The sequence below is a fragment of the Euprymna scolopes genome, chromosome 15 (genome assembly GCF_053919585.1).
Source record: "Euprymna scolopes isolate OS-2025 chromosome 15, ASM5391958v1, whole genome shotgun sequence".
Lineage (NCBI taxonomy): Eukaryota > Metazoa > Mollusca > Cephalopoda > Sepiida > Sepiolidae > Euprymna > Euprymna scolopes.
The window spans coordinates 105,961,944-105,984,077 of NC_136496.1; the positions used below are offsets into that span (position 1 = coordinate 105,961,944).

The 22,134-nt window shown below is 32.2% G+C and overlaps 1 protein-coding gene across 1 annotated transcript in view; it reads right to left on the bottom strand.

The window, feature by feature from the left end:
* Positions 1-1,905: 1,905 nt before the first annotated feature.
* LOC145294051 (DNA replication licensing factor mcm5-like) overlaps positions 1,906-22,134 on the bottom strand; it is a 54,877-nt gene continuing 34,648 nt past the window's right edge. Inside the window, exons 8-15 of the mRNA XM_080141041.1 lie at positions 21,393-21,461; positions 21,106-21,246; positions 17,047-17,223; positions 16,480-16,592; positions 14,438-14,566; positions 12,961-13,103; positions 10,101-10,228; positions 1,906-2,162 (exon numbers count right to left, since the gene is read on the bottom strand). Of these exons, the coding sequence (XP_079997167.1) occupies positions 2,061-2,162; positions 10,101-10,228; positions 12,961-13,103; positions 14,438-14,566; positions 16,480-16,592; positions 17,047-17,223; positions 21,106-21,246; positions 21,393-21,461 (1,002 nt within the window). The 3' untranslated portion in view covers positions 1,906-2,060. The remainder of the gene's footprint in view (positions 2,163-10,100; positions 10,229-12,960; positions 13,104-14,437; positions 14,567-16,479; positions 16,593-17,046; positions 17,224-21,105; positions 21,247-21,392; positions 21,462-22,134) is intronic.

Sequence of the window (22,134 nt, forward strand, 5' to 3'; positions counted from 1 at the left end):
ATTGTTCCACCTTGAAGTAGAAAGTTTTATTTTTATTGTGAAAGTAAATTAGATCAGTGTTTAAATGAAGTGGTTATTGCTGGGTACAAAATGATTTCAGTGATAAGACATTTCATTTATTTTTTTAAATGTAATTGTTATTTACTTCATCTCCCCTTGAAGTCAGAGTTAGACACAAGGTTTATTTTAAGCGTCTGAGTTGGGATAAAAACAAAAACTACATCTCCCTTGACAGAGGATAGAAAAGATTAAGTGCCGTATCTGTTCAGATACTACACTTTACTTCAAACTAATAGGATAAAAACACTTGTCAGTTTAATACATTCAGATTTTGAAATTAGTTTAATTTTATGTAAACAACAGATTACTATCAGTTTCAGGTTTCTATTTGTAAACATGATTTTAAAGTTTTTTTTAAGCAGCCTTGTAATTCTTGCTTTCATTATTGTGTCTTTTAGTCCTCACATTCCATAAACGACACATGATGTTCCTGACAAAGATGGGAAAAAATGTTTGGGGGGGAGGGACACACACACACACACGGAATCTATCCATCTAATACTTATTGTTAATTAATTGTTTATTTTTTTAGCTGGTTATATCAAGTAGCTCCATGCCTTGTCTGGAGCAATTTGCATTATATATAAAAAAATAAATAAATAAATAAAAAAAAAAAAAAGAAAAAGAATCCGGAGCATCTAATGATAACGGGTCCACCACAGAAAAAAAAAATCTTATTGTGCATCTGTTTGGTTTGGTTATTTTGTTTTATGGCATATCAACCCTTTCAGGGAGGAGTGGTAATTATTAGTGAATGTTGGAATAGGAATATTAATTGTTACCAGTGGGACTTGGGGAAATTCCACAGTGGGCTCCTTCATATGTAATATATTGATGTTGGCATTCTGTAGATGTTCAGTGTAAATCGAGACGCTCTGATATTATTGTAGCTTTTTTTGTTAAAACTGCAAAAATATTTATCAAAGCTAGCAGAGACACCCAGCATAGCCCGGCCATAAAGTACGCTTAAATGATATTTTAATTCTTGCAGATTTTGTATATATTATTATAGAGTTAACGTTCTATCGATTTTTATATATTATAAAGTTGCGATTTCAAACCAAAAATTTATATCCATGACTTAGTGCACCAGCTTGAATCAAAACGAAAACTCATGAAGAATTCTTGGTAAAATTATTACAAGAAATGGAAGTCCATAACAATTAAGCGATAGTCACTCGGATGTAAGCGTGACACACAAAATAAATAACACACATGCTATCCTATTAATATATAGAGAAGTGAGTGCAGGTTTTATAATGGTGGGTATTGTCTAGCCCAGGTAGGGGACAAAGTGGAGTTCATCCACTTCCCCAGGTTATGAACGGCTGAACCACCAGGATCCTGTTTCTAAGCATAATTGCCAACCACAGGAGGAGGGAAAAAAAAAAAAAAAAAAAAGAAGAGAGAGAGGGAGAGAGAGAGGGAGGGTTGGTTGACGGCATATCAACCCTTTTCAGGTTATTTAATGCCGAATCGAAAGATTTTGAAAAAAAATTTTTTAATAGAATATATTTATTGTTTTCAATTCGGTTTCTATTTAACTCATACTTGGGACCCTGACAGGTACTCCCACTCCAGGTCAGAGTGGATCTGAGAGCAATGGCAATTAAACGGTGGCTCCACACTCCCCAAAGCCCACAAGCTGGGGCCTCACCACTGGATATAGTTTAAGGTCATATCCAGGACCGAGAGAGGGAGGGGGTGCTGGAGTTTTGCAAAGGAAAAGGAAAAAACAATATCAATGTTTAGTGCATTTCAGGTCAAGAAATAGTTATCTTCAAACTGACTGACATCTTACCTGTGTTAGATGGTTAATTTTAAAAATTGAAAAAAGGAAACAAATTAAAATGCAAATTACACAAATGATTTTATTGACGAATGTTTGATTTTATTTGCAATATTATATTTGTTCTAAAAATTAAAAGTTTCCTTGACAAAAAAAAAAAAAAAAAAAATCGATACCCCCCCTCCCTACCTCCCTCCCACACACTTTCTTTTTACTTGATGCGGTAAAGCATTTTTCTTTGCATTCGGTGTTGCAATTCACCACGGCGCAACATTAATGTAAGTACCTTGTAGATGGAACGTTCGGGATAATTCTGAAAAAAAAAAAAAAAAAAAAAAAATAAAAAAAAAAATATTTTTAAACAAATTGTAGGAAGTTAATAAAATTTTGACAAAAAAATAAAAAATTGTCCATAAGGCATCTGCATATCTCATATCATTAGAGAGCATCGTCGACCAATAAAGACCTGTATAATATGGATTCTTCGGACTACTGTTCTCAGCTTCAGTGTCCATTTTCAATGTTTCGATAGATGTAACCTCTGACCTTAAGATATATCTTGAACTCGGGAATTTGGACCCTTTATTTATTTCAAGAGAGTAGAATGAGGTCCTAAGGAAGTTGCGATTATATTTCCCGCTCACCCACACTGAGAATTGAACCTCTAACCTTCAACCTTCAGGAGAAGGTCACTTTTACAACTGATTTTTTGTAAGTACTCTGCACCATGGGTCCTTGCGGACAGTTCTAGTATGAATTTTAGGAGCCTTATAGCTATTTTATCTCTAATTGTAAATATCACTATTTTATTACTCTAATACATATAATTGTTTACTTATTACTGTATATATTATCTATTATATCAGCAGTTTTCATATAGGGTTAAATTCTATACTAGGTCTACTTAGTAATCGATTGTCGCCTAGCATATGCGCTGCTTCTTTGAGTAGTCTTACTCTGCATCGTTCTTGGGTCTATAACTTTTTACTTCATGCGATAATGGTAGATGGAACCTGAAGTCCTACCTAACTAATATTCCTAGTGAACCGAGTGCAAAAGAGATCCAGACAATTGCACTTCAGGGAACAACGAGGATACTAAAAAGAGCTCTCGGTTGGTTTCAATAAAAAGCAGGGGAAGTTGGCAGCTGGTTTGGCTGCCCTTTACCCAGCGTTACAATCTTCAAAGGAAAAAAAAAAAAAGATTTTAATCTTCACATACTGCAGTATTTCGAAGTTCTTCTAACCGTACTTTTAGTGGACAATACGTCTCACGTTTGTATAGTTTTATACATCACATTCACGTGGGATCTTTTGCATGTGGAGTGATAACATACATACATGCAAACACAAAATGCTTTAGCATATCATGTAGATATATAGATAAGCCCTCCACTAAGTACATGCTGCTAATACTTAATATATCTCTCAGATGTTAAAAAAAAAAATAAAGAAATAAAGAAATAGTTGATCTGTTCTTTCTGTTCACAATTGCCTTTATTTGTAAGTAGGGTAAGAAACGTTTTTTTATGAAGTGATTGTTAGTAAGAATTAGACATAAATATAACCATACACAACAGCTGTTATTATAACGATTCACATTGCATAATGTTGACTCTTTAAAGCAATATTGTGTGCAATGTGTTTTATATACCAGGGCTACCCAATATTGCCAGGGTAGAAATGCAGAATTTCTATTAAGACTTTAGAGATTGTGCAACAAACGAAAATATTAATGAACTAGCAGGCCGCCCAGCATTGTCCAGTTGTAAAATATGTATAATATTATACAAGTTAGAAAAGCATTTCATCCAAGGCATGAAAATTTTTAAACAAAATCTTTTTACTATAGGCTTTAAAAATAAAGGTACAAGATTCGATTTGAAATTTATTTATCTTCAAAGTACACTTTTATAAATTTTACAAAGTAAGGTATAAAAATTTAATTTAAATTGAATCAAAAAAAATTACCTTGGATTTATTTTATGTAATGTACATTCAATTGCACTTTAAAAAAAACTCACTGAACATTTTATATCTATATCATTAATTGCTAGATGAAAGATGTTTTAAAATTGCAACAAAATGTACATTACATAAAATAAATCCAAGGTAATTTTTTGATTCAATTTAAATTAAATTTTTATACCTTACTTTGTAAAATTTATAAAAGTGCACTTTGAAGATAAATAAATTTCAAATTGAATCTTGTACCTTTATTTTTAAAAGCCTATAGTAAAAACATTTTGTTTAACAATTTTCATGCCTTGGATGAAATGCTTTTCTAACTTGTATCTTATCTTTTTAAGATTATATTTTAAAACTCCTCTATTTCAGTTTGTATTTCTCACACCACAACTCATTTTTGCAACCCCCCTCTTTGTAATACAGGTCTGAATAATGAGAAAATCTGAATTTTTCTAACAAAAACTTTAAAACCTTTTTAGATTAAACTTTTTAAAACTTCTTTCAGAATAGCAAATCTTTAAAATTTAATAAGGAACATATTTCATATAGGTTTCATTAATAAATATTCAGTAGATAACGAGAAAAATAGAGATGAAAATTTCAAAAGTACTGTATAACTGGTTACGGTCAATAGTAGTCCTCGCCAGCGAAAGTCTTTGTTATTGTTATTCTATTATTATTATTATTATTATTTAAAACATTTTGTGTCCTGTTATTTCGCGCGAGGACTAATTTTAAGTAACGTAGAACTTTTATTTATAAACAGAAATACTGTAAGTATTAAGATTAGCATAAAATTACTTTAAAAATAATGAAATAAAAAAAAACTTAGACATGTGCATATGAGTATTGTTTTTTCTAAACAGTTCACTTCTTGTAAGTAAAAAAAAAAAAAAAAAAATACTCAAGCCGAGATCAAAACCAAAAGCTAAACATAGTTATTCAAGTAGATCTATAAAAAGTGTTTTCAAACATACTTATTCTTAACATAAAGAAGCTGTCATGTTTTCTGACCACTCACGCGCATTCGTGAAACAGTTGACAAACATAAAAATCCAACAACTCACGCATACCAATTTTTCAATTTTGACCACTTAGCAACCCTTTTTTTCGAGATGAAACAGATTAAAAAGTTTTCTGTATGTCTGAATATCCTATATACCAAATTTCAAGTCTTTAGTTCAAAAAATTCATTAAGTATATAGGTTGAAAAGTGTCCACACACACACACACACATCCTTACTTTTATAATAAATATTACCATAATCAAAAACAAGTTACTTTTCTATATATCTGGCTCATTTTCTTTTGTGTTTTAAGTAGTTTGTAATGCTTTTTATTTCATCTAAAATGTTTGGTTTTTATGAGTTGCTAACCAACAAGATGGCTGCCCAGATTCTTCTTCATGGGAAGCAAACTGACCGCCATCTTAACAACTAGTGAAACTGAGTATTTGAGATGAAATAAAGAACATTTAAAACAAAACAGAAATAAAAATGAGCCAGGTATGTAAAAAAGTAACTTATTGGCTATGGTAACATTTATTTATTGTACATTTGATTTTTTTTTTTTTCTTAGTTCGTTGATTTAACTGCACAATTCTCTCACACCTCTAGCTTTGGACATACAGAATAGAGAAATGAGTAAGTCTAAGGGAGATAACTCCTTGAAACTTTAGTCTTTGGTAGTACATCAAATGGTTGGAAAACAAACCCCCAACCTGAATGAAAGTTGTATTTATTTATTTTTTTGTTTACTTGCCTCCTCAAAAGGGCAGAGTTAGACACGCGGCCGGTTTTTAATGGGGAGAGCAGCTCCCCAAAAAGGGGCACTCTGGTTAGTAACAAAAATTAAAAATGTATCAGTCATGAAGGATTTCTCCATTCACAGAGACCAAAAGTGTAGTGCAGTATCAGAACAGATACTACACTTTGATCTTAGCTCGAAGGTCAAGAAAGAAATTATACATAAATATAATGAAGTAATTAAAATATTTAAAATATTCTTGGTCCAAGAAATAAACATTAAAAGAAAGGCCTCAAGCATGCATTTTTTGAATACAGGCATTCATTTGTCGACAAAACAAAAATCTTCTATGTGTCCTACTTTCCCTGCAGTGAATCATTCCAAGTATGGCAAAATTAATATTTCCAGAAAGTAAAAGTGGAGAGAGACAAACAGGAAGAAAAAAATAAACAGAATTAAGTCAGAAATTAGACCTAAAAAAAAAAAATAAAAATAAAAAGACGGATCAGTCACACTTGATTTATATTTCTTCTATCTATTCCAGGGGTTCTCAACCAGGGTCCACATGGACCCTAGGGGTCCATGGAATATTTCTGGGGGGTCCACAGGCAAAACATAACAGTCCATGAAGAAAACCAATTCAGAATAGTTTTTATTATTAAAAATTTAATTTCTACTGTCTGATCTCCATCGGCTTGACCATGGAAGAAATGTAATATTGTAATACAAGATATTGGTAAAGTATTATTATCACTCTAATTTAGATTATTATTATTATTATAGTGGTTGTATTACTATTATTATTATAGTGGTTGTATTATTATTATTATTATAGTGGTTGTATTATTATTATTATTATAGTGGTTGTATTATTATTATTATTATTATAGTGGTTGTATTATTATTATTATTATTATTATTATTATAGTGGTTGTATTATTATTATTATAGTGGTTGTATTATTATTATTATTATTATAGTGGTTGTATTATTATTATTATTATAGTGGTTGTATTATTATTATTATAGTTGTTGTAGAATACATTTGCATTAAATTAGTTTTCATTTAAAAATAAAGCTTGATTATATAACATTTCTTTGATTATTAAAAACTCAAAATTTATATTAGTGAAAAATAGAAGATTGCCTTATGACCAATAGTTACGAAGGGGTCCCCCAAGATAAAAAGAAGGGAAAAGGGGTCCATGAGTAAAAAAAGGTTGAGAACCACTGATCTATTCTATTTACTCCTAAACTAATGAAGTGATTAGGCACATGAGCCCCCCACCACCACCACCTCCAAGCACACATTCAATGATCAAGTTGGAGGATAAGTAATAAAAAATGATATTTCTACAAAATAATAAAAACACTTGGAATAAAATATTGGTAAGTCACGTAATCAACAATGTGAGTGGCCAAATGGCAAATGAGATCAATTTCTCAACATAGCCGTCACATGTAACCCCTTCAAATTTACTAACCTCACTTTCTCTGCACATGAAACTTAATGTAAACTAATCCTCTATTTTAGGGTCACTCCAACTTTTTAAGATAGTTAATCAAAAAAACTTTTTTGTGCCTATAGGAGAGACTACCTCCTCCCAAATGAGAAAAAAAAAAAAAAAAAAATGCATAGAATTTATCTCAGAAAAAGAAAAAAATGCTTAAAATACAGTTCTGTCCTTTATTGAAATTCTTTGTTCTCTGATCTGGTATATGAATGCCCTGTCAAAGTTGTTTCTGATTAATGTTTACTAGTTTTTAAATGTTATTCTGAATAACAGCCAAGTTCATTTGCACATTTTAAAACTGGTAAACATTAATCAGAAGCAACTTTTCCAGGGCATTCATATATATCAAATAAGATGGCGAATAATAGATCTTATTTTAACCAACACAGCTAATTAGCCCACAACACAACATAGGCCAGAAATAAGGGATCATCTTATACTGAATTCATGTGCAAAACTGATCTCATTTTAAATTCTAAATTTTTTTATTTTTTTTATTTTTGCAAAGTTTTTTCGTGTTCAACATAACTGCCTAAAAATATTAGAATCACATTTTATATTTTGGCAGTTTGAAAGTGCTTTAACAAAGGGTGTTAATCTCAACTAGCGGAACCTGTGTAATGATGTTGGCATTCTGGAGATGTTCAGTGTAAATAGAGACGCTCTGATATTATTGTAGCTCTTTTGTTAAAACTGCAAGAGTATTTATCTAAGCTAGCAGTAGTAGCCCGGTCGTAAAGTACGCTTAAATATATTTTAATTCTCGCAGATTTTGTATATATTAGAGAGTTGATGTCCTATCAATGTTTTTATATATAAAGTTGTGATTTCAAAAAAATAAAATATATCCATATGACTTGGGTGCATCAGCTTGAACCAAAACTAAAGTTCCTTCAGCTATACCCAAAACCAAAACTTATGAAGAATTCTTGATAAAATTATTTATAAAAAAAAAAAAGATTAATGTGCCATCAGCTATATATAATCAAAACTGAAACCGAAACTTATGAAGAATTCTTAGTAAAATTATTTATTACAAGAAATGGAAGTCCATAACAATTAAACGACAGTCACTTGGATGTAACCGTGACGCACAAAATAACAACTGCTATCCTATTAATATATAGATACTTTTTATACTGAAAGTATCGACTGATATTTGAACTTCATTTTTGTTATCAATTTTGTTAAATTTTATTCAAATTAACTTTCTGTAATAAAATCTGAAAACATTACAAATATGTTAGGTCTAAAAACAAAAAAAAAAGAAAGAAAATAAACGTGGTCGTTAACAAGAGAAGACGAGAAACTTTCTGGGATTAAATTAAAGTCTTTTATCCCTACTTCAAACCATCCACATCATTGATGGTTTGCAGTGTCACTAGAAACAAAGAAAGGAAGAGGACAAGAGAAATAAATAAATTTGAGAAAAGAGAAGGAAAGAAAAATATTGGCACTTGTACAGTTTAGTCAAGACATTAAAAAATGAAAATATCGAAAAAAAAAAAAAAAAAAGTCATATTGTACGTATCTGTTTTGGACTGAAGATCTCAAAAAAAAATTTCATTTAATTTGATAGAGTAGTTTTTTTTAGTTTTTTTACAGCGGAAAAACATGTTCTAATGAGAACGCTTTGAAGTCAGCCATTTTTAAATTTGCTAAACACGCCATGAGGAGATAACTCCATGTAAAGCACCGATACTCCCTCCCCATCTTTAATTCTAGCTTTTTTTCCTAAGAAAAAAAAAAAAAAAAAAAAAAAAAATCGAACCTTTTGCTCGATATCAAATTGTTTTTTTGCTGTAAAAAAAAAAAAAAAAAAAAAAAAAGATGAAATTAAGTGAAATTTTTTTTCGGAGAACTTTGTTCCATAACAGATACGTGCAATATAACCTTTTTTTCGATATTTTCATTTTTTAATGTCTTGACTAAACTGTACAAGTACCAAAATATCAAGCCAAATCATAAAAAATCAGCAGAAATCAGAATGCTTCTTGGAAGACATACACAGGTGAAATACAATAGTTCAACATAAACAGGAAAATCCTGATATACTTACGTATCAGATCAAAATAGATATCTACACAAAAAGTTATGGAGGTTATCAAGTAGAATTTTTTTAATAAATTCATTTATTCATATTTCCATTTAGTGCCTTTCAGGCAGCACGTCATAGATTATCTCCCCTGATTATGAAAACAGCATGCAGATTTGTCCCAAGTTCCTAGACTACACAATTTTTTTTTTTGTTTGTTTTTTATTATTCTAGTTCATAACTTTCCGTTAGTGTACATTTTTCACCTATGTATTTATTCTAAGAAGCACGAAAATCAGGGCTCCATATAAACCGTTTTCTTTAGTGGGTATCTCACGTAGTAATCCTCTGACTACTAATAAAGGCCATAATCTAAAATCTCCAGTGAGGGGTGAAAAGGCTCCAAAAGATGGGAAGGGGAGACAGTTCTAGGGCTAGGGTCTGGGCACGGTTTTTCTGATTTGATTAGGCCAGTGTGCCTTTTTGGGTAAGTTGGCTCCTTGGCATTTTTAGCCAAAAGAATTGTGACTCATTTTGGTTTGGTCAGGCAAAAATCTCATTTTGCAAGTCTGCTATTCAACTAAAGAAAACAAGCACAATTTTAAGCTTTGAAGAAGAATAAAACCTCTGTTGATTATTTTTAAACTGGAATTATGGTTTTTGTTTGCAAGGAAAATTTCTTTTGTAAAAACATTGAATTGATCAACTTTGGACTGGCACTACAAGTGGGGTGATCATGGTTTGTTCATAGATTGGCCGAAATTAAATTTGTGAGTTTCAAATAGAAAATAAGTCATATGTGGTAGAGTTGAGCATTTACAATTTTCAAGAAATGTCACAGGATGAGCATTCATTAATAATAAAAATTACTTTAATAAGAATATGAAATTGAAGACAAATGTGATTAAACTAATTCAAAGACAGTGATTCATCAAATGGAAGTTTCAAGAAAAAATTAAAAGATTTAAAAGAGAAGAGTTCTCTTTCACCTGTCGTAAGAAATCCTGAACAATGGCATATTCAGACACCTGGGAGCCAATGACAAAGCGACGTTTCAGCTGTTTCTCGATTCGGGAAATTACTTCTTGGTCGGCCTCAGACGTAAAACCTTCAGCACCTAAAATGGATAATAGAAAAATTTAAAGAAAGCTTATTTTTACCAACTAAGGATTTGCAGAAAACTGTTAGAGTTATTAAGCGTTATTATCTCTTATTTCTTAACATTGATCAAAATCTACATTATAGTTAACCACCGTGTAACTGGGGTGAGGTATGTCTGTTCTATGACGTATCACTCCATTTCAAGATTTTCTCTTTGCCAATTTCTGTGGAAGACATGAATTTAAAATGGAAATGAAGAAACAAAATGCACGACGATTCGTCTGTTCCATGGGTTTTATTTAAACAACCGTTTTCAAATCAGCTTCTAGTTCATGTCGGGATAGAAATATGGATCGTTTTGTCACCTTTTTGTAGTTATTCAATTCGTAAATTAATTGTAGGATGTTTTTGTGGGGTATTATACTTTGCTTTCCAGATAATGTTGGGTCATTAGGAGAGAATGCGCACAGTTTCAGTGCCAACCTTTAAACACTGATGTTTGGCCAATATTATCTGAATAGTTAAAAGCACATTTTTTTCTCATTTATATAAAATATTACCTTTAAATTTTTTAGTATTTGTGTATCATCACAATCGTAGTTGATGATGAGGCTAATAAATATATTACTTGTACTTATGAAAGCATCCATCTGGGTTGAGCCAGTTCCAAGAGAATTCACTAAATCACGAGTCAAGGTCTGTCCGCTGGTGACTCCTCAGCATACTTCAACTATTCACCATTTTATCGTCACACATTGAAGACACAAGAGCTGGTCATAGCATCTAAATCAACTTTGACCACTGCGTGTCACATCCTCAGTTGACCAGTCTTTTATCCTGGTAGCAGTGTCAGTGTTAATGCCTCAAGAATCAGGTCAGTTGGTGGATATAAGGTGTGACTAAAACCATAAGAGTCTCCTGATAAAATTCCTTCAAGTCTAGGAAGCTAACATCATGCATGGATTGTGACATTTGGGATGTGTTTGGAGATATGAATCCCAAGAATGCACCGAAGGCACTGCCACTCAGCCTTTGAACATCAGTTATTTATAGGGGTCAGGTTTCACTCCCATGGAGAAAAACCCCGTAAACAAGGGTCTGGTAGATACAGTATTTACATATATTAGTTACATAGATTCAATAAAGGATTTCTTAGAGTCTCATACCATCAATATCTGCAACATGTCATGAATGCATAAGTTCAGTCATCCTAACAATGCAATATGCAATCCTCTCTGATCCATTTGGGTGGAATAAAAAATAGGAGGCATTACTTTTGGAATGCCTCTTCTACAAAAAACTGTAACGGTATTCACCCAAGATGGGTTAAGCTAGCTCCACAGGAGATCATTGGATCTCGGGTTAAGGTGATCCAACTGCGGCGACGGCAACAGAGTCCTCAACATACTTTGTTGCCATTCCTGGTTCGAGCAGTGAACACCAAAAACGCAGGGGCCAACCACAAACTCCATCTCTCTTGTTGGATTCCCATCTAAGTCTGTTTGGTCACCTCCAAGCTTCCTTTAGTTGGTGGATGCGATTAGCACTACCATTTTCTGGATGAATTCCTCCTCAGAGTGCTGACTAATGTGACCAAACCAGCAGAGTTTGATGCCTGTATGGTGCATTTTAAGATTTATTCAGAGACAAATGCACAGGGTGCATCAAAGCAATACATGTCAAAGACTTTGAGTATGTCATGATTTTTGTACAAAAGTATTGTATATTACAATTTTCTTGAGTTTTATCAGGTGTGTGTGTGTGTGTGTATTACATACACACTAGCTGGACACCCAGTGTTGCCTGATCATACAATACGCTTAAATGTTTTAATTTATACAGACTGTATGTATTATTGTAGAATCAATCTTCTATTGAATATTATATATTACGAGAAATAATTTGCTCGGACTAATTCGCAAGAAGAAAATTTGAAATTAAAAATAGAATAATGTCATTTATCAATTCTGTCTATTTACAACATCATGTCAGCTGATATTTGGGCTTGCCGATCTTAAAAATAGTCTTTCTTCTCTTATAGATAAAATAGAATTTTTAGTGTAACTTAAAATATTTCCATGTAAAAATTCTTTTTATCTACAAGAAAAAAAAAAAAATTAAGGTTATTTTTAGGATCGTATTGTTTCGATTTTCGATACTTATCAGATTAATTTCTGTACAAAACATATCTAAGAACACTGCCAGACATATAAATTATCTGTGTGAAATTTGCAAAAGATAGGCTCAGGCGTTTCGGAACCTATGAGGAAGGAACTCACACACAAAGTGACTTTTATATAACAGTAGAGATATACATATATTTGCAACATGTTATGGATGCATAATTTCAGTCATAAAAATTATTTTTATTATAAAAATAAAAGTACTTGAATGATACTGATGCATATTGTGGACCAGACACATATCAGTGTTCGCTCGGCTTTGGTCAGAACATGATGCCAACAGCTGGATTATGCCGAGCATCACTGATAAAATGACAACACTACGTAAAAGAAAATAGCAAAATGAATAAATGTAAAATGTAGAGACCAAAAATAAAAATAACAACCTAATGTAATTTGCCGTTTTATCATTCATTTTTTTTTAATAACTGTCAAAAAAATGTTAGAAGCAAAAACTAATTTTTTAGGGGTGTCAAATAATTTTAGGGAAATGTAAAAAAGATTCAAAGAAAACAATTTTTTTTTCATTATAAAATATATTATAGTAGAGATATACATGTCTTACCAGAGAGATGGCCAGACATAGCAGCATCAAGTGTTGATACTTGAAACAATCTGAGAGCTTCATCAACATCGGCATCTGTGGCAAAGGCAGCAAGACGCATTTTGGCAAGAGATTCTGAGATTCTAACAATTGCTTCAAGTTGTCTGCAATGAATAAAAAAAACTTTTTTTTTATATATATCTTTGAAAACAGATTCAATTCTAGATAATAACTCATCTTTATTTCTCTATCTCATATATATATATATATCAACTGAAATAAGCAACATTATGAAATTTATATTAGTTCCAGAAAGTCGACATAAAATATTTTGTTGAATAATCATTTCTAAGACGAGCAGATTTTTTTTTTTTTGTTATTAAAATTCCATTTGTCTCTTCAGCAACGATTAATATCACGATTTGAAGTCAAACAAAAAAACACAAACATTATCTTCAAATATGTAGTGATTATAAAAACACACAAATTTTTTTTTTTTTAATGGTATATCAACCCTTTTCAGGTTATTTAATGCCAAATCAATCATTTTGGTAAAAGTTTTTCTTTTTCAAATGTTTATTCATTGTTTGTGTAAATTTACATTATATACATACATGATGCATGTATGTGTGACGGAAAAAAATATATACTAAAGATTATGATTTGATCAAGTTTTATTTTTAAATTAGAAAATACAATTTTTTTGCAAACAATGAGCGACAATTTTGCTATGACATTTTGACAAATTTTGAAGGAGCAGGAGAGATGACTAAATTCTAACTTTTGTGAAATTTTACAAAGCCATTCTTAACATGGTGGTGGTGGAGGAAGGGCATTGGAAAAACTCAAATTTGCTTAAAAATTATTTTTATTATAAAAATAAAAGTACTTGAATGATACTGATACATATTGTGGACCAGACACATATCAGCGTTCGCTCGGCTTTGGTCAGAACAAGATGCCAACAGCTGGATTATGCCGAGCATCACTGATAAAATGACAACACTACGTAAAAGAAAATAGCAAAATGAATAAATGTAAAATGTAGAGACCAAAAATAAAAATAACCTAATGTAATTTGCCGTTTTATCATTCATTTTTTTTAATAACTGTCAAAAAAAAGAATTAGAAGCAAAAACTAATTTTTCAGGGTTGTCAAATAATTTTAGGAAAATGTTAAAAAAATTCAAAGAAAACAATTTTTTTTCATTATAAAATAGTCGTAAATCAGTGCGCCATGTTGTGATTGACTGATTGGCATGTTACGTCAGACAACAGCTAAACCAAAGCTGTTACTCAGCATAATCTGGCTGTTGACATCATGTTCCGGCCAAAGCCGAGCGAACGCTGAGGTACGTTTGGTTCACAATATGCATCAGTACTATTGATTAATTTATGTGATTTTTTTGCTGTACAATATTTTCGCTTACATTATACAGATTTTTCATTTTTATTCTGAGAAGGAGGCGCCAGAAAACATACAATGCTAAAAACTCACCGTACAGTAATTGGGATGCCAATTTTCTTGCCCGTCTCCCGTTCATATTCACCGGCACTGTTTCTCATCATAACATAACGACCACTTAATTTTTCGGCAGCTGATGCAGAAATTCTAGGCCCACATTTTCTGGAAAAGGAAAGAATTTATTAGAACTTTTATTTTATTGAAATCTTATGGAAGCTAGTATCTTCACCAAGTCTGATCTGGAAGCACCAGGCATTTTATAATGGAAGAAAAAAAAAATAATAATATTATGTGTGCTTCGTGACCGGGTTAAAAAAATCATGACCGACCTACACTGATGATTGCGTAAGGATGAAACAGTGTCTGTAGGTAAGAATGAATAATTATATATATATATATATATACACACACACACACACACACAGCAGAACCCCGGGATATGGTGGCCCTGAGAATACATTTTTTTTTTCAGGTTACTGTGAAATACAATGTTTTTCCAGACCCTGGTAATTTCCCTGCCTTGCAGTGTTATTTATGTTATTTGATTATTATATATGTGTATTATATACTGTACTGTATGTTGTCACTAATTTTTAACTGTATAAAACTGTATAAGTTTTTGCTTAGGCCCTGCCATATGGAAACTTCATTTTAAAATCCGAATCCTGGAAGAGATTAATGACGTATTCTGTGGTTCTAGAGTTCTACTGTATATAAGAAAATATGCCAATACAAATATCAACTGTATATTAATTATAGTTAAGGCCTAAGAGTATTCATAGTTTACTAACATATATATATATATATATATATATATATATATATACATACATACATACACACACACATTTTAGGGAATTAAAGAAATAAAATAGGATTCTTTAAATGGAGACCTATCGAGATAAAAAAAAAAAAAAAACTCAACATTTAAGGTGGAGCTCATGTATATTAAAAAAATTGACAAAACAAAATACATAATAGATATAAATTTATCAGTTCAGTAGCTATTCATTGCAAGCTGAAATCATAAAAATTTGTCAGTCATCTCATAAGATGTATAGCAATACCATAATGAATTTTCAAGAGTGTACAACAATTTTACATACCTGTACAAAAAAAAGTATGGAAACTCATTTAAGGTACCACATAATAGTGATTTTAAAAGTTTTAAACAAAAAATAAAAATATGACTTGGATGCCATCAGCTAAAATCGAAACCAAAACATAGCTTTTCAGCCTTATTCGTCAACATATATACTATGTCCTAACACACAAAAACTAAATAACATTGTTAAAGATATAAATAAATATTTATGCATCTGTAGAAGAGCACTTAAAGTTGACTTATGGCTGCCAAGTTACAATTTTTTTTAATTTTTACCCTCTTAGCAGCTATTTTTACTAACTAAAGACGAAATTGAAAAATGTAATGCCATATAGAATTAAACAAGTGAAGTATGCACAGTCCCTCCTGAATGCACAGTGAATGAGACATTAAAAAAAAAAAAAAATGACTAAGTTCAGCAGAAAATTTTGGACAAATATGATAAAATAGTCCCAAAAATGAAGTGTTTTTATTAGCCCTAAAAGAGCCTCTGGGACACACCCAAGAGTTATCGCGAAGTATAGACAAACAAAATTATATAGAAATCAGTTAGTTACAACTTTTCAAAAAGTTTACTAAAAATCCAAGGCATTAATTTTCTTTTAATAAGCACAAAGTGTTTATTTTAACCAGAAACTAGGGGGCAACCGGAGTTTTCCCAGAAAAACTGTTGTTAGTTTTTTACTCATACGATTAATGTTTGTGCAAAAGTAGTTATTGAGAAAAGTGCAGACGAACGAACACACAAAAGCGACTTTACAGGTCAACCCTCCTTTTGTCGGGGGGGGGGGGGGGGGGGACCAAAAAGCACTTGTTTTAATGTTAATATAGTTAGGATATGTAGACAAAAACTTTCACATTCATTCATATGTCCCAATTCGACGATAGAGCAAAAACCATACGAATAACCAGAATGATTATGTTGAAGAAAGAAATTCATATCAGTTTTTTTTCAGCATTAAACACTTACGATCGACAATAAGAAATGTATTTTTTCAACATTTCCAGTCCCAATTCTCCTTCCTGTTTCTCTGCTGCTTGTAAAGAATTCAAATGAACATTCATCACATGCTTCGCCAACGTCTGGGAAAAAAATAAATAAATAAAAAAGGTGGATGAAGATTAAGGATTAAAAAAAAAAAAAAAAAGAAATAAAAAGAAAAAGAAAGTAGTGCTACACCGGAAGTTAGGAAGTAGGTAAATTAACTATAACCGTTACTTTCTTAGTTGATGCAAGATTTAAATACACTGATGCCAATCCAGTGAGGCGATTTGGACTAGTGCTTTTGTCAAAACACCATTAAATGACTATCTACAAAGCTTACACTATTTCACCTGCCATTAACCTGGAATTGTCTGTGAAATAAAACTTTTTAAAACAGAATTTTATACTAAAACAAAACCATCACGGAATCAAATATATATAGGCAATTAATAAAACATTATCAGAAAAAAGGAAATTGCATGAAATTCTAATTAATAAGAAAATCAAGTGATTTTAAAAATCCAAATTAAAAAAAAATAAAAATAAACTCACAACATCTCTTGATTCATCGTGTTCGTCCTTGATGATAAAAATCATGTCAAACCTAGACAAAATGGTTGGCATGAAATCTATGTTCTCTTCTCCTTTCGTGTCGTCCCATCGACCAAAAACACTATTGGCAGCAGCAAGGACAGAGCAACGAGAATTTAATGTGGTCGTAATTCCAGCCTAAATGAATGAAGAAAAAGAGATAAAAATAGCTTAATGTAGTTTGCTTGAAGCATTGCTTAGTGTGTATATGTAAAGGTAATTTACAGAATGTAGTACAAAGTAGAGGTGTAATGGATAGACATAAACTAAAGTAAATTAAGATATATAACAGTGAAATGAATTACCTTTTTTATTAAAATATTTTTTTATTAAGCCATTATTAAGGTCATAAAATCGTTGGCAACAGACACACGCTACTAAGTTACTGGGAAATGAATAAAACTTAGGACTTCACGATAATTAGCCGATACAGAACCTGAAAATGTGATACATGTTCATTCACACAATTCTGAAGCAACACGTGCAGGATTAAGAACATGTGAAAGGAGATTGCCAGTAAACCGGTTGATGACGCAGAGGGTCTAATGTGAATCTATATCGCCGTAGATTTCGTCTGTTCAGCCGCAGCAGAGAGCAATATTTAGGCATTGCAGAGAGGTAAGAACCATGAAAAGCTGTAGGCAACAAAAGTAACTACTGATACATTCTGACGAGTAGATGGCAGATCTAATCCAAGCAGATCATACTCCAGAGGGAACAGGTTTTTTTTTTTTTTTTTTTTTACATAGGCATAACCACTTATCAAGGCAGAGACCACTCGAGGATAAGGGTAAAGAGTGTACGGTAGTCAATTAGACAATATAGTAATCGTTAGAAATGGAAATTCGGTACATTTGTTAACTTAAGTGAGGCGATTCATCAAGAACATATTGTAGTCAGCTGGAAAGCAGGAAACCGGAAGACAATTCCACAGGTGTGCAGTTTTACGAAAGAAGCTTTATTCATGGAATCTATGTTTAGGTTTAGGCACAGATAAAGAGTGGGGGGAATTATTGATAGTGTTTTCAGCTAGACGAGTGTTTCTTGTGAAAGTTTTGCAAGGGGGGGGGCATAGATTGGAGCTCAGTCGAGCACTTTCCATGAAAATAACGATAAAGCAGAGAAACTCGCAACATCTCTTCTGTGAGATAGAGGTTGCAGGGAAAAGAAAAGGACATCTACAAGGCCACAAAGTCTATTTTGAACTCTATCAAGGCAGGATAAGTCCTTTTTAGCAGCTCCTGCCCAGATGTGGCAACAGTACTCCATCCTTGGACATACCTGGAACTTATATAGATAGAATATTGCATCAGCAGTGAGATATCTACTGAATCGATAGAAGGATCCGACCATTTTTCCAGCGGCCTTGGCAACAGATTTGATGTACGTGTTCCATTTAAGATCAGGAGTAAGGTCAAGCCCAGAAGCTTGTCAAAACATGAGGCCTCCTCAAGAAGAGAACCATTCATTTCAATTGATGCCAGATGGGGATCAGAATGTTGATGATGTAAAGATAGAAGCTTGGTCTTAGATGCATTAAAAGTAACCAGCCACTCCTTTCTCCATTGTACCACGTGCTCAAGATCAGAGGAGAGAGAATCTGAGAGAACTTGGTCATTTACGATTTTAGATGTGCTACCATAGATGGTAGTGTCATCAGCATAAATTTCTACGAATAATGTAAGGATATGATTTGGAAGATCATTAAAGTAGATCAGAAGAGTTGGGCCCAGGATGGACCCCTGAGGGACTCCAGCATTAATACTAAGAGCTTCTGATTTCTGCCCATAGAAATTATTTAATAATTGAGAAAACATTTCCAGCTATACCATAGCTGGAGATCTGGTGAAGTAAATGCCATACCCTATCAAAGGCCTTTGATATGTCAAGAGCAATTGCCCTAGAAAGGTTGCCTTCGTCGAGAGATTTGCTAATCCTATGATATATAACTGTAAGCAGGTTTGCTGTAGATCTAGCAGAACGGAAACCATATTGAGTGTCACTAAGAAGGTTATTTTTGCTGAGATGGTTGATTACTTCTCTATTTAACACAGATTCCAGCAACTTACTCATGACGCACAGGAGACTTATTGGCCTGTACCGAGAGGGAGATGAGCGATCACCTAAATTCTTAAATACAGGACATACTGATGAGATTTACCAAGGTGATAGAAAGCAATTCTCCTTAAGACAATGTTTAAACAGTTTTGTAAGTATGGGCGCTAGTTCTGGTTGAAGCTTTTTGAGTACTATAATTGGAATACCGTCAGAGCCAGTTGCTTTATTGGAATCAAGGTTTTTGATTAGCTTGGCAACATCACATACAGATATTTGTATATTATATAGCGTGTTTTCTGATACAGGAGGAAATATGGGGGGGGGCCTTGGTCGCAAAGGGTAGAATTAGCAGCAGGAAATAATTAGTGTGTATGTATGTATATATATATATATATATATATACACATTTTATTTTTTATTACCGTATCTTTTTGTTAAGTTACATTATTGTTTCAGCTACTTGGCCGTTTTTTTGGCCGTCTGTAGCATCGGCCAAGTAACTGAAACAATAATGTAACTTAACAAAGATACGGTAATAAAAATAAAACGCATATCTGCTCTACAACGGTATTGAGCACTTTCTCCAGTTTTTATTAATTACCATTTCCACTATATATATATATATATATATATATATATATATATATATATATATATACATACACACACAAAAAAATCTTTATTTGAAAAATATCGTTATATCGGTTGTATGTGTTTGTGCACACGTGTGTGAGAGAGAAGGGACGGTTCATTCCCTATGGACTCGAAAATGGCTGGGCCAATTTTTATGAAATTTCACAAGGATACTTTGTGTGTCTGTTAATAGATAGGTTTTCTATCAATAATCGAAATAATCTGATGCAAGAAACAGGTGATTTTGATGAAAGTTAACACCTTATACAACCTAACATCACAAGTGTATTTGAGAAGTTTTATTATCACACAAGCCATAAGGCCCAACATCTAAAATCAACAGGGACATGTTCAAAAGGAATGTTTCTATTTAGAGCACAATTGAAGCATTATACTTGACTTTTGCATTTTAAACTTTAATGCATATAAAAGAAATAATTTTATAAAATTATCAGTAAATTCTCTACAGTGCAATGTAGACTACAATGTATTGTGAACTAAGTCACTATGGGGAAGCATGTGAAGCTTCTTTCCAGTGTACTGGGATGTGTCTCCAACTAGAGCAGGCAATCAACCGATCTGATTGAAAAATGGGTGATTTCACTGATTTCAATGACAAAAATATGGGAGAGTGAAACACTTGCTGATCATCATTCAATCACAGGCAACACCAGGTCTCCCTACTAACATATGTTTTTTGGTTCTTTTATTTTAATAACAAAAAAAAAAAAAAAAAAAAGAAAATTAATCCTATACATGTTGCTTATACAGGGTGACCAAAAAAAAAAACAAAAAAAACAAAAGCTAAATGGAGGCCATCTAGAACATATGCTGTAGAACAGAGAAAAAAAGGCCAAAAACCCTAGCGTTTTGATGTGATGTTTTGAATATAATAATCTAGTTATGACCAAACTTTCATTTCATTCAGACAAAACACTAAGAAACGGGGCCTAATTAGAGCTGGGGCCAGTTTTTTTTTTTTTTTTTTTGGGGGGGGGGGGGGGGTCACCTTGTACTTATCTTGGGACGGATATTTACCTATTATACAAAATAAACATAAAAATAAAGAAATTGTTTTCATTCATGCAGATGACCTTATCTATTCTTTGCAGGAAAAATACTAAAATCTGCCTTCTAATTGATTTTTGAAGTAAAAATTTCAAACGCTAAAAAAATTAAAAAGAGCATCATATGTTTAAGATTTTCATATAATTTTTAAATTCGCTAAATAAAAACCTGACTAGAGATATGGAGTGGATTTCTAAAAAGCATCCAACTGATTACAATGAAAAAAAAGGAAAAGTGCAATTAATTCAGAAAGGTTTTTACCTTGGCAATAGAAATTGTCTGTTGTTCCATGGCCTCGTGAATGGCCACTCGGTCATCTTCTCTCATTTTATCAAATTCATCAATACACACAACACCACCATCAGCCAATACCATAGCACCACCTTCCATTATAAAACCACGCTGAAGAAAAAAAAAAAAAAAAAAAAAAAAAAAAAAAAGAATAATATGAAAGTATTTAATCATACAAAAACTCAAAAACATTATCTAATTTTAAAACTCATATAAATAAAAATTAAGTAGAATATTTTTCAAAACGATTCACTTACCGATTGAGGGTCTCTAATAACAGAAGCTGTTAATCCAGCTGCACTGCTACCTTTACCAGACGTATATACCTAAAATGAGAGAATCAAGAATAGACAAAAGGAGTTTCAGAATTAGCTGCAATTGTGCAAATTTTACAGAGGTCAAATAATTAAAAAACAAAAAAAAACATTAAGTGATTGGCAGTACATCCAGATATTAGTAGAAATATTCGTTTTTGAGAGTCTCAATATTTTCTGAGGACTTCATTTTTTTTTTTTTTTTTTTTTTTTTTTAGAATACAAAGATGGATGACTGAAAACTTTTTTTTTTTAATATCAATTTAGGCACAAACAAGCCAAGCATGCAAGGTCCCCCTTCACAAGTATAAAATTTACTTTCACCATGACTAATATTTGTGCAAAATTTTTTTTTTAAATCCAACATGTGGTTATTGAGAAAAGGGCAAACAGACAAACAATTTGGGAGCAATTTTACCCATACAACCAATACTCTAACCACTGTGCCACCATTGTGCAGTGGTTAGAGTACTTGGAAAAATCAACTGTAAAAAAAGTGATATTCTCCTGAAGGTTCAATTCTCAGTGTGGATGACCAAAAAATACAATTGTGAATTACTTAGGACCTCTATCCAATAATGACTGACGGAACAAGAGCCTGCTGCCCCCATGAAGTAAATAAAGAGTTCCACTCGAAATTCAATCCAAATTCCCGAGTTTGACAAGATACATCTGAAGAAGGTCG